This window comes from Chelon labrosus (assembly GCF_963514085.1).
Source record: "Chelon labrosus genome assembly, chromosome: 15".
In the NCBI taxonomy this organism is placed as follows: domain Eukaryota; kingdom Metazoa; phylum Chordata; class Actinopteri; order Mugiliformes; family Mugilidae; genus Chelon; species Chelon labrosus.
In genome coordinates, this window is record NC_140348.1 from 27,703,748 (window position 1) to 27,718,248 (window position 14,501).

General features: G+C 42.9%; 2 protein-coding genes across 2 annotated transcripts in view; both read left to right on the forward strand.

The window, feature by feature from the left end:
* Positions 1–14,501, forward strand: part of LOC311500065 (protein NLRC3-like) — a gene marked incomplete at both ends in the record, with an annotated part of 33,592 nt that overhangs the window by 10,602 nt on the left and 8,489 nt on the right. The window contains 3 exons of the mRNA XM_084561240.1: positions 1,033–1,206; positions 4,640–4,813; positions 5,268–5,441. Coding sequence (XP_084417366.1) covers positions 1,033–1,206; positions 4,640–4,813; positions 5,268–5,441 — 522 coding nt within the window. The remainder of the gene's footprint in view (positions 1–1,032; positions 1,207–4,639; positions 4,814–5,267; positions 5,442–14,501) is intronic.
* Positions 10,929–14,386, forward strand: LOC311500545 (protein NLRC3-like). The gene is made up of 3 exons (XM_084562031.1): positions 10,929–11,998; positions 12,168–13,953; positions 14,225–14,386. The coding sequence occupies exons 1-3, from the start codon at positions 11,662–11,664 to the stop codon at positions 14,238–14,240; spliced, it is 2,139 nt and encodes a 712-aa protein (XP_084418157.1). The 5' UTR covers positions 10,929–11,661; the 3' UTR covers positions 14,241–14,386.

The following is a 14,501-nucleotide window of genomic DNA, read 5'->3' on the forward strand; positions in this document are numbered from 1 at the left end:
ATGAATTCTCTTGTCACGACTGTCAATAGGGATCCTGTAAACGTCATTGATTTTGTTGCGATTTTTCTTCTTCTTCTTCTTATGATTAATCTTATTCTGCGTAGCTAAAGTGTTTGCCCAGGACAAACTGCAAGGGTGAATGACATCAAACTTGGTAACTTCGCAGTCCTAGCATGTCACTTTGCCAAGGTGTCAAAACACACGACTACACCTAGGTGGCGCTATAATACGCCACTTTGCGTTTTGGCTCATATCTCGACAACAGTGTGCCCTAGAAACAAAATTCTTTCTCCCTCCAATTCCTTATATAGCCTTGGTTCTAATGGACGAGGCCACTCGTATTTCTGCCTGCCATTTTTTTCCACCATTTTGAAAAAATTGCACCTCAAAGCAAAATCGAGTCCTTCAATCCCGTTCATCCAATTCTCACCAAACTTGGCATGTATCATTTATGGACAAATATAATGGAAATTCTTCAAAATAACTTTAGCAGGGTTATTGATTACAAAGTTAATGGCTAATTAATGTTTATGGTGTGCGCCAGTATAACTCAAAAGCTAATATTTTGTGAAGTATATACCCAAACTCAATCAAACTTCATATCATTGATAGTATGATTCTGTACAAGCACCCCAATTTTTGTGACCCTTGGTCTCTAGGGGGCGCCAGAAAAACAACATTTCAATGTCTCAAAAACAGCAATAGCTAACTTCATGAAATTCGGCATACACAGTCTGTAACATATTGTGTAGACGCCCATCAAGTTGGTTGACAATATGTCTAGGGGGTGCTACAACGACTTCATGTTTATATCTCACAAACCACCACAGTAAACTGCTTGAAATTTGACAATAATAATCTGTGGATGACTCCTTACAAGCCCACCTAGTTTCGTGCAATACGGTCTATAGGGGGTGCTACTGGTGCCTTTTGGCTCTGTGTCCCGCTCGGGGACGACTTCGCCACAGCATGGACCCCTTTATGATCGCTGCGATCATCTAGTTTCATCTTTTTGTTTTATTCTTTATTCAGATTGGAGAGATGCAGGTTTTCAGAGATCAGCTGTGATTCTCTGGCCTCAGCTCTGAAGTCCAACCCCTCCCATCTGAAACATCTGGACCTGAGTCGAAACGACCTGAAGGATTCAGGAGTGAAGCAGCTGTGTGGTTTTCTGGAGAGTCCAGACTGGAGACTGGAGACTCTGAGGTCAGTTACTGTTGTAGATCTGATATGTTTTCATGTAGCAGAAACTGTGCTGTCTTCAGTATGTTTTTCTGATACTCTGACAGCCAGCTAAACTCTTAATAATAATAAATAATAATACATTTTATTTAAAAGCGCTTTTCAAGATACTCAAAGACACTTTACATAAAAAGGACATCAAATTAGCAAAACAATGTGAAATATAACATCAAAAACACAATAAACTGAGCTAAACATTAAAAGCAATTTTAAAAAGGTGTGTTTTTGTCAGAGATTTGAAGGTAGGAAGGTCGGTACAGTCGCGGATGTGTTTGGGGAGAGAGTTCCAGAGGGAGGGGGCAGCTGCAGAGAAGGCTCTGTCGCCCCAGGTTCGATGCTTGGTCTTGAGTGGTGGAGTAAGGAGGTTTGCGTCACATGAACGGAGGCTGCGGGATGGATTGTGGCGATGGAGCAGGTCAGTGAGATAGGAAGGGGCCTGGTTATGGAGGGCTTTGTGTGTGAGGAGGAGGATTTTGAACTGAATACGCTGTGGAACTGGGAGCCAGTGGAGTTTCTGGAGGACAGGAGTGATGTGATCACGGGAGCGGGTGTGGGTGAGCAGACGTGCAGCAGAATTTTGGATGTACTGAAGTTTATTTAAAGTTTTGGATGGTGTGCCATAGAGGATGCTGTTGCAGTAGTCAATTCTGGAAGTGATGAAGGCGTGAATGAGGGTTTCAGCAGCAGAGAAGGAGAGTGATGGACGGAGTCGGGCAATGTTCTTGAGGTGGAAGAAGGCAGTTCTGGTGATTTGATTGATGTGATGATCAAAGGAGAGGTTACTGTCAAAGATGACTCCGAGGTTGCGGCTGTTGGGGGATGGAGACAAGGTGGAGTTGTCGATGGTGAGGCGGAAACTGTCTGTGGTGTTGTTGAGGGATTTGGGGCCGATAATGATTAGGTCTGATTTGTCACAATTTAGTTTGAGGAAGTTGATCTGCATCCAGGATTTGATGTCAGCGAGGCAATTGGAGAGAGTGGAAAGAGTGGCGGGAGTGATGGAGTTGGTGGAGATATAAAGCTGGACGTCATCAGCATAACAGTGGAAATGGAGACCGTGGTGGCGAATGATGTTGCCAAGGGGGAGCAGGTAAAGTATGAAGAGGAGAGGACCAAGCACCGATCCCTGGGGGACACCTTGGGACAGAGGAACAGTGGAGGAGGTGCAGTTGTTGATGTGGATGAATTGTTGTCGGTCTGAGAGGTATGATTTGAGCCAGGAGAGTGCAGTGCCAGTGATGCCGAGGGAGGACTCAAGGCGGGAGAGGAGAATGGTGTGATTTATGGTGTCGAAAGCTGCAGTGAGGTCCAGGAGGATGAGGATGGTGAGCTGGCCGGAGTCTGCGGAGAGGAGGATGTCATTGGTGACTTTCAGGAGGGCTGTTTCGGTGCTGTGTTGGGAACGGAAACCGGATTGAAATGGTTCGAACAGGTCATTTGAGCAGAGGTGGGCTTTGAGTTGTGTGGCGACAATACGCTCCAGTATTTTGGACAGAAAGGGGAGATTGGAGATGGGCCGGAAGTTCGACAAGATGTCAGGGTTGAGTCCAGGTTTTTTGAGGATGGGGGTGATAGCAGCCAGTTTGAGTGAACGGGGGACTGAGCCAGACCTGACGGAGGAGTTGATGATTTCTGTGATGAGTGTGGAGATGGCTGGTAAAGAGTCCTTAATGAGGTGAGATGGGATGGGATCCAGAACACATGTAGAGGTTTTCATGCCTATCATAATTTTGGGCAGCTCCCCTGGTGACACGGGGGAGAACTGAGACAGAGGCTGAGAGGTGAGGAGGGGAGGAGCAGGTGAGGGAGTGGGAGTGCAGGCCGTGGGGGCAGGAGAGGAGGACAAGTTGTTGTAAATGGTGTCGATTTTTGTTTGGAAGAATGAGAGAAAGGAGTTGCATTTGTCAGTGGTGAATGAGTTGGAGGTATTGTCGCTGGGCTTGAGGAGTTTATTTACTGTAGAAAACAGAGCCTTGGGGTTGGTGGAGCCAGAGTGAATGAGGTGAGAGTAGTAGGTGGATCGGGCAGTACTGAGAGCATCCTTGTACTGCTGAAGGTAATCTGTATAGGCTTGTAGATGGACAGTTAAACCGGTTTTCTTGTGAAGTCTTTCAAGCTGTCGTTTTTGTGATTTCATTTTGTGTAGTTCAGGAGTGTACCAGGGGGCAGAGTGGGTGAAGGAGACAGTTTTAGTTTTGATGGGGGCTAGCTGGTTGAGACAGGAGGAGAGTGTTACGTTGTAGAATTTGGTGAGGTCAGAGGGATTGTCAGTTAACGGAGGGGGGGAAGCAGATATTTTACTAGCAAGAGAGGCAGAAAGGGCTGAAGGGGAGATGGATTTGAGGTTTCTGAAAGATATTGTCCGTTTGTCCTTAGCGGTGGGAATGGGGATGTTGATGTCCATGATAATTGCCAAGTGGTCAGAGATGTTGAGGTTGACGCTGGAGAGGTGATGTAAGGTGAGACCAGTGGAGCAGACCAGGTCCAGGATGTGACCACGGCTGTGGGTGGCAAAGTTGACGTGTTGAGTGAAGTCGAAGCAGTGTAGCAGTTCCAGGAATTCAGTGGCAGATTTGCAGTCAGTGTCAATGTGGATGTTGAAGTCCCCCAGAAGAAGAACGGAAGGTGAGATGGCCGATAACTGGGTGAGGAAGTCAGAAAAGTCAGAGAGGAAGGAGGGGTTTGGTTTGGGAGGGCGGTAGATGATGGCAGTGACCAGAGGAGTGGGACCAGAGAGTTTGAATGTGAGGTGTTCAAAGGAGCGAGCAGCAGGGATGGAGATGGTGGATGTTTTAATGTCCTTCCTGTAGAATGCTGCTACACCACCTTCCCTAACATTAAGACTCTGAAGACAGATGTTTGAAGTCCACAGGTTTAATAACGTTCGGAAGTGTGAAACTGCAACATACAAAGGGCATCGGCAAATCAGTGGTACGCCACACACAAACAAAAACACATTCAGTCAACATTTAGACTACAGGGAATGCATACCCACAATGCTATCCTAGGTGTAACATCTATGCAGATGCAGCTGTAGTTAATGCGAACATGAAAAGCACCACACAACGGTTGAGCTGTGTTGCCGTAAATGGATTTGCTGCCTTTGTGACCTTAAATACAGGTCACCCGAAAGGACAATAGAACCTGTGATTTGAAGTGCGAAGTGACAACATGAATAATATAATATGATTAAGAAATACATACGAAGTATCAGTGAAAACTAATGCTCTAATCACCTGTAAATTTAACTTAACCTTTTTTAGAAACTTTACATATTTGTGACAAAATATCCACTGTTAGTTGTTAAAGTCAATGAAGCTCAAAGACTGTTAAGACACAGTGACACATGTGATTGAATTATTCATGATTTAATCTTCACCTTTTATTCTTTATTCAGATTGTGGAGCTGCAGTTTGTCAGAGATCAGCTGTGATTCTCTGGGACCAGCTCTGAAGTCCAACCCCTCCCATCTGAGACATCTGGACCTGAGTGAAAACAACCTGAAGGATTCAGGAGTGAAGCAGCTGTGGGGTTTTCTGGAGAGTCCAGACTGTAGACTGGAGACTCTGAGGTCAGACTCCATGTTTCTTTATGTGCTGACATGAATTAGTCCATTGACTGTGGCAGAGCCGTGTTGAGCTCCAGATTTCAAACCATCATAGAAGAAGAAAAATCCTCCACTGGATGATTGACTCTGAAATTCTGACACACTTGCTTTCCACCTTATAAGTTTTCAAATTAAAAGCAGGTCAGTAACCAAAAAATATTTCATAAAATCTGAATCAGTTATTAATGATTTATTTTATAAAATGTTTATAACATCTTGATAGCACTCTCAGAGTTCAAGGTGATGTCTTCAAATGTCTTTGTTTGTCTGAACAAGAATCTAAATGAGTTCACTGTGAAGGAACGAAACATCTTCAACATGTGAACTTCAAACTTGTTCATTCTGAACCTTCTTCAGCTCTGAACACATGATTTCAAGAAGGAACTTTCTGAACTCACACTTTTTATTCCTTATTCAGACTGATTGACTGCAGGTTGTCAGAGATCAGCTGTGATTCTCTGGGACCAACTCTGAAGTCCAACCCCTCCTATCTGAAACATCTGGACATGAGTAACAACAACCTGAAGGATTCAGGAGTGAAGCAGCTGTGCGGTTTTCTGGAGAGTCCAGACTGTAGACTGGAGTCTCTGAGGTCAGTTCACTGTCTGTTACTGTTGTAGATCTGATATGTTTAATCACCAACTGAATCTAATTCATGTTCATTAATAACTTAATTGTTCCTCAACCTGAAGACAAACACAAACACATTTCAATAACTGTATAATGTTGATAGCTGCATTCCTGGTCAACACACACAGATGAGATCATGTGTTCAGATGCAGGTGTTTTAGGTGTGTTTAGTGTCTGAGCTTCCTGCTGTTTCATCATCATTTAGTCACATTTCATTTGGAGTGAAACCCGCTGTGATCCATGTATCAATCCATTCTCTCTGTTTTTTTTGTTTTTTATATTGAGAAAAACAAGCAAGGTGCTTACAAGACAAGGACAAAAACAGTGTAGAACATTGCACAAAATAAACTGTGCTAGTTGTACGTGTTGTGTTGTGTGGGTGAAGAAAAAATAAATAAATAAAAATAAATAAATAAAGAAAAAACAAAAAACAAAATAAAAATAAATAAATAAATTGCAATACTAGTAAACAAAGAGTGGAGAGGGTGACAAGAATTCAGTGCTATCTGTTACATTATGTTTTGCTTAATTATAATAAGATGAATAATATTTTTCATGATAAGAACCTATACAGAACCTTTATCTATTAAATAGAAAAAAAGGGGGAATAAATCAATCAGTAAATAACAGTTTAGGAAAAAAACACAAAACAAAACCCCCACGCAACAGAAGTAACAGCAAACGGCTCAGTCATTCATATGTGGGGTGCTGGCGGGGTTTTGGGGAACATCCGGGACACTATAGACCCCCAAGCACATGTTTTGGTCCATTCTCTCTGAACCACAGATGCTGGAAGGAGATCACACACCTCACACTGTCACATATTACTGTCTGTAAAAGACATGATGAAGATCCACAATAACACAAGGACAAAGTCAGTCTACTCATTTTAGATAACAGCTCAATGATCAGGACACATTTCAGACCTCAACATATCTGACTGATCATCAATGATTTCATCTTTTATTCTTCATTCAGATTGATTAACTGTAGTTTGTCAGAGATCAGCTGTGATTCTCTGGGACCGGTTCTGAAGTCCAACCCCTCCCATCTGAAACGTCTGGACCTGAGTCTCAACAACCTGAAGGATTCAGGAGTGAAGCAGCTTCTTGATCTTGTGAAGAGTCCAGACAATAAACTGGAGACTCTGAGGTGAGTAGAGGGTTCCAGTCAGTCCATGCTGCTTTCATCAGTATTGTCCTAAACACAGTTAGTATCAAAGACCCAGTGTTTCCTGTAAACCTGCAGCTTCTCAGTGAAGCTGTGAGAGGAGAATGGAGACAGGCTTCAGGATTGGACAGCACGATAACATGAAACTGAAAGGAAGCTGGCTGAGCTCCACAGCTGCTCCACTGCTGCTCTAAACAGGACTGAAGTCCCTGCTGCTCTTTCTACTGGATGTGATGATGAAGGGAGACTCTGGAAACACTCGTTCACCTCCTCTCTTCTTTGTCCTCCTCTCTACAGATGGAAGCCATGATGGTGTGTGTTGTGAGAGGACAAGCTGTGTCCTGATGATCCAGAGGTTGAAGCAGACTCTGACTGGACCATGTTACTGGGAGGTGGAGAGGAGAGCTTCATCCAAATGGTCTCCATTTAAGAACATCAACAGAGCTGCACTTCAACTCTTCACAACAGTCCTTCCTGTTGTGTAGATATTTGTTCCAACTAGATTCTAATGTCTGTCTTCTCTTGTCTCTGTAGAAACAGTAGACTCTAGATGTTTTTACTCCTGTTTCATCCACATATTTATTTCATTGGAGCAGGAGCTGGAGCGAGCAGCAGTCCTCTTTATTTGTCATTGATTATTGATTGGATTAGTCAGATTGTCAGTGACAGTGTTGATGGATGCTTTGCTTTGGTCTGATTTATTCTTCACTGGTTGGTTACAGAAACTTTACATCCTGCAAATCAGAAGTAAGAGCTCATTACCCTTCAGAGAACCACAGTAAAAGGCCACAGTTTAATAGAAATAGTGTGAAAATAGTTGATCCTAGACTTTAATAGTCTGGTCTTGAAGAGTAAGAATCAAGCTAGAAGTCTCTGTGTTACTCTGGATTCAGAACTAAATGTCAGAAGTCACATTAAATCAATGACAAAGTCTGATTCTTCCAGAGCTTTCAGTCATTGTCATATGATCTCCAAACTCAGTACATTTTATAACTTAAATTAGACTCACAAACTTCTGGAGCTTTAAACTATCATTTCTGTCTCTCAGTCACTCAAAATTTCACATTTCTTTCAGCCTATCAAAGGCAGACAGTTCTCCCTCTCATCTTGACAAACGCACCTAATTCTTTAAACCTATCAAAAACTCACATCTCTCTCTCAACCTGTCAAAGGCACACAATTCACTCTCAGCCTGTCATAGACACTCATTCTCTGTCAGCCTATCAAAGGCTGGAATTTCTTTCAGACCATTAGAGGCTTGTATCTTGATATCTCCTTTCACACCACCAAGTGTTCACATCACCATGAATAATCCTTCCTTCCGTCTTCCTGCAACCCCCCTCTTTTTTATAGATTCAATTCCAGTGTAGTATTGGTTTACTGCACCACTTCAGTTATATCATCATATCATGTTTTCTGATTTTATTTAGTGTTGAATATTCCTCGCCATGACAAGATTGATTATAATTCTTTTTGGGGTCCTGTCCATATCTACCTGCATTGTCCAAGATTCAGTTCAATGACACCATAGCTCTTGGAATCTAACCATGAAACTATTGCCTTGCATGTTCATGTTTCCTCAATAAATATTTATTCTTCACCGACTTTACCTCTCCTTATTGAAGTGTGAGTTGCAAAAGTTGAAGCCTTGTTTCCAGTATCTGCCATGACCTCCTTGTAACTAAATGTTTCTGGTAATTGCTGATCAGTGGTCTACAGCAGCTTGGAGGAATTTTATCCCATTCCTCAGAACAGAACCACTTCAGTTCTGAGATGTTGGTGGGTTTCCTCACATCAACTGCTTGCTTCAGGTCCTTCCACAACATTTCTATTGGATTAAGGTCAGGACTTTGACTTGGCCGTTCCTAAACATTCATCTTGTTCTTCTTTAACCGTTCTTTTGTAGAACCACTTGTGTTCTTGGGCTCGTTGTCTTGCTGCATGACCCAGTTTCTCTTCACATTCAGCTCATGGACAGATGTCCTGACACTTTCTTTTAGAGTTCACTGGTAGAATTCAGAATTCATTGGTCCATCAATGAGGACAAGCTGTCCTGGTCCAGAAGTAGGAAACACATCTGCACAGTGTAGATGTGTTTCCTACTTCTTATTTACTAGAGGTCACATTGTTCATTCCCTTTTCAGCTGTCTGTCTAGCTCCCAGGCCCTGAAAGAACAAAATAATATTTCAGAACATTTGACATATACCTCAACAGACTTAGAGGTTGAAGCAGCTTCTAAAACATGTTTATTATTTGTCTGATAAATGTCCATTACAATCCAAAATCTATCACACAAACTTTAAATCAACATGAATCAACACAATCAGAAATAATTAACATAAATATTAAATACTAAAATGTAAAAATGTAAAAATAGTAAAACTGTAGGAATGTCTAAACTAAATGTGTTTGACCATATCAACTACATGTCACATCAAAGCTGTAAAGTCCTTTTCATTGAATGGAACAGATCAGAGAACTCATTCTGGGGAACATGTAAGTATTGTCCCATGACAGAGTTATTCATTGTATTGGTCATGGCTTCCAAACATGTTAGAACACAACAAATTAAAACTCACATTCCAGCAATCAAACCTAAAAAAGGTGTCAGAACTTTAATCAACCACCAGCTCCATCCTTTAGAAGTTTGTATCTCTGCTTTCCCCATGATGCAACAGGTCATTCAGATGAGAAACAACATGTTGCTCTATAATTCTACAGCTGGTTTATCAATCTACATTATTTACCATAGCCCACCAAGGTTTGACCCCCCCAGCAAATATCTCCCCTACTGACAATCTCCAGTCGTCGGAGCACTTTACCCTGTGAGGCTCATGATAGATAGATAGATGGATAGATAGATGTTCCTTTAAACATTTTTCACTCCTCAGCTGATCAGTTATTTACTTTGACTTTTGTGGAGAAATATTCAGACTTTTAATATGATTCATCAAACTCCCAGTTTGCGTTGCCTCTCTGGGTGTTACCGGTGTTGCCAGATCGGCCGATGTCAGGTAAAACTGGGCGATTTAGAATTTTATTTTGCAGCTAAAAACACAATTGTGAACAAACTCTGTGCTAGTTTAGGATGATTTTGTCGGTTTTTATAATCACATGTGATGCTGGTCTGAAAACAAACCAATATTCTGGTGGTTGTTGAACATCTGGTGGGCTGGAAACCATCAGCTGGATCTGGCAACACGACGAGTCTCCTGGTTTGAGTTTACTTTCACTTTCACCAGGGTCGTATCTCGGATCATTTTCTCCATCTGAAGGTAAAGAAGCAGTTTGTCGTGTTTTCTTCATCAGCTGTCAGCAGCTCAGTTCCAGCAGAAATCTGCAGCTCCATAGTTCACGTTAAACTCAGTCACAGCTGAAAGGTTAGAGTCTGGATGAAACTCATCCGCCATTTTGTGTCTCTGAGTGATCACGGTCCGTTTGTGTCACTCGGTGCATAAATATGATTGAAGGTGATTTTCTTTCCTTCATCTTTTCATCGAGGACACAGTCGGGCTTTTATTTTGAAACTGTCTCTAGAAGTTTGATCTGCTTTTGTAACGTAAAGCTGAAAGTAACGAAGTACTTTTAGCCTCCCAGCTAATGGTAGCTCTTCCTAGCTTTTAGCCTGTTAGCTAACAGTAGCTCTTCCTAACTTCCGAGGCTACCAGCTAACAGTGAGGCTCAGTGTCAGTGAACGCATCATGTGTGTCCTCCATGGCTCCATCTAGTGGACTGATAGTAGAAGTACAGCAGCTGATGAATAAGAGCCAATCAGTGGAGGAGCAGCTGATCTTTTTACAGCAGAAATGATTTCAGTTGATGTTCACATGAATGATTAGTGTTTCCTCTGCAGGTGAAAGTAGAAAGTGTGAATTCAGCAGCATGGACCAGAGTGAGGACAGACTGGAGGGACCTGGACCTCGACCTGGACCTGAACCTGGACCTGGACCTGGACCCAGCTGTGTGTCCTTGAAGAGCGACCGGTCAAAGGGTTTTTGGATTGAGTTTAAAGGAGGACCTGGTTCTGGTCCAAAGAGGTAAAGTGTCAGTGAAGCTGTCTTACATGAGGAGCTGATGATCCTACTTTCATCTCTCTTCCTCTTCGGGTTAAAGCTGGTTAATCACTCTTACGTCACTGAGTTTATACAACATTTTTGTTTCATCCTTTTACTTCTAACGACCTGACTGTTCCCTGCAGTCTGTCCCTGTCATGTCTGGATCTGCCACCAGACATGACAGGGACAGACTGCAAAGAACAGTCAGGTCGTCAGAGAGGATCATTGGTACTGACCTTCCCTCCATCCAGGACCTGTACCGGTCCAGGGTCAGGAAGCGGGCCAGTAAAATCTCCACAGACCCCCCACACCCCGGTCACAACCTGTTAAGACTCCTCCCCTCAGGCCAGAATGCAGCAGTCACAGAATGTGGGACCATCCACATGAACAGTAAACAATAACTGCACTAATGTATATAGTCACTGTACAAAACCCTGACTTGGTGTATATATCTGCTCTTATTCTATATTGTATGTGTATAGATAGAGATTTAGTTTATTTTATCTTGTTTTTATTTTTAATTTTCTTCACTTATTTAAGTTCTTGTGTTTATGTACAAGAGAGTAAAGCTACCGGAATCAAATTCCCTGTATGTGCACATACTTGGTCATTAAAGCTGATTCTGATTCTGATTCTGAACTTGTCTGTTGAAGAGTAATCAGCGTTGTGTCTCTGGAAGCTGTTGAACCTTAAAAACATGAATATTTCTTTCTTGTGTACATACCAGTAGTTGGGAAAACAGCCCCTTAGAAGAGGTGATCAATAAGTGGATATTTGAAGCAGAGTATTGTCTTCAATCTTCTAATGGATGAGAGCTAATTGTTGATGATTGGTCCACAGAGTCCACCAGCAGAGCTCAGAGGTTCTCAGTGGTCAGTCTGCCCAGCAGCATCAAACACAGCTGGACTCCATCTTTCTGGTCTGTACATGTACAACAACTACTTTCCATCATCTCCATGCTGCACTTTGTAGACCAGTGGATTGTCAGTGTGTCCAACATGGATCTGATGTTTGTCTCCATGATTTCAGTCTGCTTGTGTCATTCATATGGTATTCTGTTCCAGCTGCTGGAGGACAACATCATCACTTTTGTAAAGAACGAGCTGAAGAAGATCCAGAAGATTCTGAGTCCAGATTACCCAGAATGCTCAGAGAGTCAGAGGGAGGATGAGGAGGTGTTGGAGGGTGAGGATGAAGAGCAGAGGAGGAGCAGCAGAGATTTTTTTCTGAAGATCACAATGAACTTCCTGAGGAGAATGAAGCAGGAGGAGCTGGCTGACTGTCTGCAGAGCAGTAAGAGGATTTCTCTAAACATTGAAGCTGCTGGAGAAATGGGACATTTACTAATGTCTCCAGAGATGAACCAAGATATATTCACACACTCATTCTTTAGAGCAATGACATGTTGGGATATTTACTGGAGAGTTTATTCATTCATATTATTTCTTGTTTGTTCATTCAGGACTTGTTGCTCCAGTTTATGGACGTAAAGTTAAATCTCGTCTGAAGGAGAAGTTCCAGTGTGTGTTTGAGGGGATTGCTAAAGCAGGAAACTCAACCCGTCTGAATGAGATCTACACAGAGCTCTACATCACGGAGGGAGGGACTGCAGAGGTCAATGATGAACATGAGGTCAGACAGATTGAAACAGCATCCAGGAAACCACACAGACCAGAAACAACCATCAGACAAGAAGACCTCTTTAAAGCCTCACCTGGAAGACATGGACCAATCAGAAGAGTGATGACAAAGGGAGTGGCTGGCATTGGGAAAACAGTCTTAACACAGAAGTTCACTCTGGACTGGGCTGAAGACAAAGCCAACCAGGACATCCTCTTCATATTTCCATTGACTTTCAGAGAGCTGAATGTGTTGAAAGAGAAAAAGTTCAGCTTGGTGGAACTTGTTCATCACTTCTTTACTGAAACCAAAGAAGCAGGAATCTGCAGCTTTGAAAAGTTCCAGGTTGTGTTCATCTTTGACGGTCTGGATGAGTGTCGACTTCCTCTGGACTTCCACAACACTGAGATCCTGACTGATGTTACAGAGTCCACCTCAGTGGATGTGCTGCTGACAAACCTCATCAGGGGGAAACTGCTTCCCTCTGCTCACCTCTGGATAACCACACGACCTGCAGCAGCCAATCAGATCCCTCCTGAGTGTGTTGACATGGTGACAGAGGTCAGAGGGTTCACTGACCCCCAGAAGGACGAGTTCATTAGGAAGAGATTCAGAGATGAGGAGCAGGCCAGCAGGATCATCTCCCACATCAAGACATCACGAAGCCTCCACATAATGTGTCACATCCCAGTCTTCTGCTGGATCACTGCTACAGTTCTGGAGGATGTGTTGAAAACCAGAGAGGGAGGAGAGCTGCCCAAGACCCTGACTGAGATGTACATCCACTTCCTGGTGGTTCAGACCAAAGTGAAGAAGGTCAAGTATGATGGAGGAGCTGAGACAGATCCACACTGGAGTCCAGAGAGCAGGAAGATGATTGAGTCTCTGGGAAAACTGGCTTTTGATCAGCTACTGAAAGGAAACCTGATCTTCTATGAATCAGACCTGACAGAGTGTGGCATCGATATCAGAGCAGCCTCAGTGTACTCAGGAGTGTTCACACAGATCTTTAAAGAGGAGAGAGGACTGTACCAGGACAAGGTGTTCTGCTTCGTCCATTTGAGCGTTCAGGAGTTTCTGGCTGCAGTCTACATGATCCACTGTTACACCAACAGGAAGACAGAGGTGCTGGAGGACTTCCTGCGAAGAAACTACAAGAACTCACCTCTGGATGAATTTCTGAACAGAGTCATGGAGAAATCCCTGGAGAGTAAAAATGGTCACCTGGACCTGTTAGTTCGCTTCCTTCATGGCCTCTCTCTGAAGTCCAACCAGGGACTCTTAGGAGGTCTGCTGGGTCAGACAGAGAACAGTCCAGAAATCATCCAGAGAACCACCAAAAACCTGAAGAAGATGAACACTGATAAAATCTCTCCTGACAGAAGCATCAACATCTTCCACTGTCTGATGGAGATGAACGACCTCTCAGTTCATCAGGAGATCCAAGAGTTCCTGAAATCAAAGAACAGATCAGAGAAGGAACTCTCTGAGATCCACTGCTCAGCTCTGGCCTACATGCTGCAGATGTCAGAAGTGGTTCTGGATGAGTTGGACCTGAAGAAGTACAACACATCAACAGAGGGACGACGGAGACTGATCCCAGCTGTGAGGAACTGCAGAAAGGCTCGGTGAGTCCTGATCATTAAAAGAATCAGTCAGTGGAGATTAGTAGTTTAGTTCTTCAGACGTTCTCATTCTTCTTCAGTGTTCCACTTGTTCACTGCAAACATCACATTCAGTTGTATTTAGTCCCAGATGTTCTCCAGCTGTTTAAATCTGTTCAATGAATGAACACAGTTCTTCTATTTATTTCTAATCATTCTTATATTTGACTGTTTTATTTCTATTTCTATATATTCACTGTGAATATTCACATGTTCACTGAGCTGAACTAAAAAGATCCAGAGTCCATTAAACAGTGAAGACAGTCCAGATGTTTGTCTCATCCAGATGTCCTCATGATGGGATCAGATCCACTGACAGACTGTGGACAGTCTGGAAGCCTCAATGTAACTCAGTGTTGTCTCCATTCATCTGCACATTCAACTAAACAAAGGTCTGAGAGAGATGATGAAAATGATTGTTTCCTGTCAAACACAGTCAGAGAAGATGAGCTGAACCACTGATGTGGACACAAAATGTCCAACAGGATGTGTCCAACTATCCACTCATCAAA

Coding starts and splice junctions, on each gene's coding strand:
- LOC311500545 (XM_084562031.1), top strand. CDS start 11,662: ATGCTGCACTTTGTAGACCAGTGGATTGTCAGTGTGTCCAACATGGAT. Junction 11,999..12,167: donor GGCTGACTGTCTGCAGAGCA/GTAAGAGGATTT, acceptor TTGTTCATTCAG/GACTTGTTGCTCCAGTTTAT.